The sequence below is a fragment of the Protopterus annectens genome, chromosome 2.part0, assembly GCF_019279795.1.
Source record: "Protopterus annectens isolate FY-2018-M chromosome 2.part0, PAN1.0, whole genome shotgun sequence".
NCBI lineage: Eukaryota > Metazoa > Chordata > Ceratodontiformes > Protopteridae > Protopterus > Protopterus annectens.
The window spans coordinates 645,451,044-645,453,543 of NC_056728.1; the positions used below are offsets into that span (position 1 = coordinate 645,451,044).

General features: G+C 37.3%; 1 protein-coding gene across 1 annotated transcript in view; it reads left to right on the top strand.

Moving 5' to 3' along the window:
• The window catches only part of LOC122792769 (WD40 repeat-containing protein SMU1-like), a 181,644-nt gene that overhangs the window by 59,326 nt on the left and 119,818 nt on the right, over positions 1–2,500 (top strand). Inside the window, exon 4 of the mRNA XM_044060341.1 lies at positions 1,722–1,844. Within this exon, the coding sequence (XP_043916276.1) occupies positions 1,722–1,844 (123 nt within the window). The remainder of the gene's footprint in view (positions 1–1,721; positions 1,845–2,500) is intronic.

The window sequence follows — 2,500 nt, forward strand, 5'->3', positions numbered from 1 at the left end:
CCCATTAGTGAGGAGAATGATGGTGGACAACACAGATGCCTAGTTATGATGAGCACATAATCTGAAACAAAATGTTCCTGTCATTGTAAATATATCACCGCTTAAGAATGTAAAACTATAACTGTAGCTTGTATGTCTATGCCACCAGCTAATAACAATTCATTTGTAGAGGAAGCTTTAAACTAGGTAACTTCTAAAACACTTTTCAGCACACACAGTCAGAGTGACTTGAATATTGAGTGGTTAAGTGCTAACAGTACCACTTCATTTCCCATATTACTGATTTTTAGCCTTTCTCAACTAGTTACAGAAACTATATGGACCAACAAACATAGTGACAGGCAAAGCTTAGTAGACTAGGTAATAGCATTCTCACATGCCAACTGTTTGTGTTCAGATATTGTGATATTGAATTGGTAGCCACCTTTGCCATTTGGTTTTCAGTTAAAATTAAGAAAATACAGAAATTCTTTCAAGTAATTTCAGTTATGACATGTCCTCTTTAAACACCACCTTGTCCAAAAATGTCTGCAGAAAATGAGTAGCGCAACATTTGTATGTTGGAAATGATTCCATGCTAAGAAGTCTTAATTTTTGATTTGTTTGTTTGTTAATATTTGATTACCAGGAAAGTCTGACTGAGTAGGAGGCTATTTCAGTGCAGGCCCAGGGTAAAAACCTCCAAAGTATTACAAAACATTTTAAAAACAATAATTTTACAGTCTTTAAAAATAATACAAAAAATACAGTTAAATAATTATACCAAATTAGATATTCTGAACACACGCTGGTTAAGAATAGATGCAAGTTACATGACAGTGATTTAATAACTGGAGAAATTTTAGCCAGTTTATAGAGAAATGAAAGGTAAGTTAGTGTAATACAAGCAGGAATTGCAATATGAAGTGAGAGAAAAGCCAGGGAAGAGAAACTGATAGAAGTAAAGAGAGTGAGAAAGGTAGAGTGAGGAGATGTAATATATGAATAGGTATTTGTCCGCATTTAGGGATACAATTTATCCTGGTATTGAAGAAGAACAGAGACTGCTTTTGGCTAAGAAGACTTTCAGAATGGCTTTTTAAGGATGGGTGACCTGATGGACGGAGAGGAGTTCCAGGCCTAACATGGTACAAGTACTGACAATGCCCAGCAGATTTGATAGGTTTATGGACAGACAGGAGTTTTTGGTCATTTGATTGTAATGACAGACTAGGAACATAGTTGTGTGGAATTAATGCTGTACAAGCAGATAGATGCTGGATAATTTTATAGGTGGTAAGAGGCCGTGTGTGTTATTTGATGGGATAGGTCTAACCAAGTTAGGCTTTTTAGTGCTATACAGTAGTGGATTCTGAAAGGGGTATTTGCTGTACATTTAGCAACTTTGTTACAGCATTGTTAAAGTTTTGAGTTTAGAGATGCTTGAAAGCTAGTAAGTATGGGATCATCATAAAGAAGTGTGGAGAGGAGGTAAGTAATGGCAAGTGTAGCTTTAGCTGGGTCAGTGAGAGTTTGTGGGTCTATAAAGCATCCCTAGTGTTTTGAGTTTTTCATGAGCTGATACTTAAGGAATATGTGCCCAATGCATAGTGAAGCTGTGGTGGTAATGTAATTGGCATGGAGAATGGTTACAACAGCAAAAGGTGATATCATTGGTAGATTGTTTATCAAGAATTGCTTTCACCATAGTGTAAAGTGGTGACTTTTTTTCTTTATTCCAGGCCTACCCTGATGGCAGTAGCAAGGAAAAGCGGAGAACTGCTATTGCTCAGGCATTGGCTGGAGAAGTTAGTGTGGTACCTCCCTCACGTCTTATGGCCTTGCTTGGACAGGTAAGCATTTTGGTAATAAACGTTAAGTAAACAAACTGAAGGGAATATTTCTTTATTAAAATTGCAGATCTTCTGAAACTCACCAACCCCCCCCCCAAATAAAAACAAAACCTGTATGTGTTGGAAATGTGGTGTGTGGTGCGTTTGTTATACATTTGAGTGTGTATGGAATTGCTGAAAAGATCTAAACATAAACATGACATATTTATTGACATTTGTTAAGCGGGTTTGTCCAACTGGGCTTGTGGCCCATTTTCAGTGGAGACCCGAGGAGAAAAGCTCCGGTAATAGATTTTAAACAAGTACAATTTTAAACAATATTGATTTTTTTTAATATTTATTTAAGTTTACAAAAAAAGTTGACTAAATGTTAACTGTATTGTTTGCATGCTCTGAGTTTTAATGTTGTGTTTGTGCGAGAGTGATACAAGTTTTGGGTTGAGGAATAGTTTTTTTTCTCCAGTATAGGTTCATAGGTAGGTACTAGGCTATCTGCCCAAAGGCATTTATAAGCCTAGCCAGAATGTGTTTGCTTTCGCTGCCCCCTTAGATTAGTTGCCTGTGCCTCTGTCCAGCGGAGCCACTGAAGTGATCTCCGGGGTAAACTTTGTTTCCCATCCACTCATCAAGGTTTCTCTTGAAGAGTGTTAGCGAGGAGCTCTGCCTAA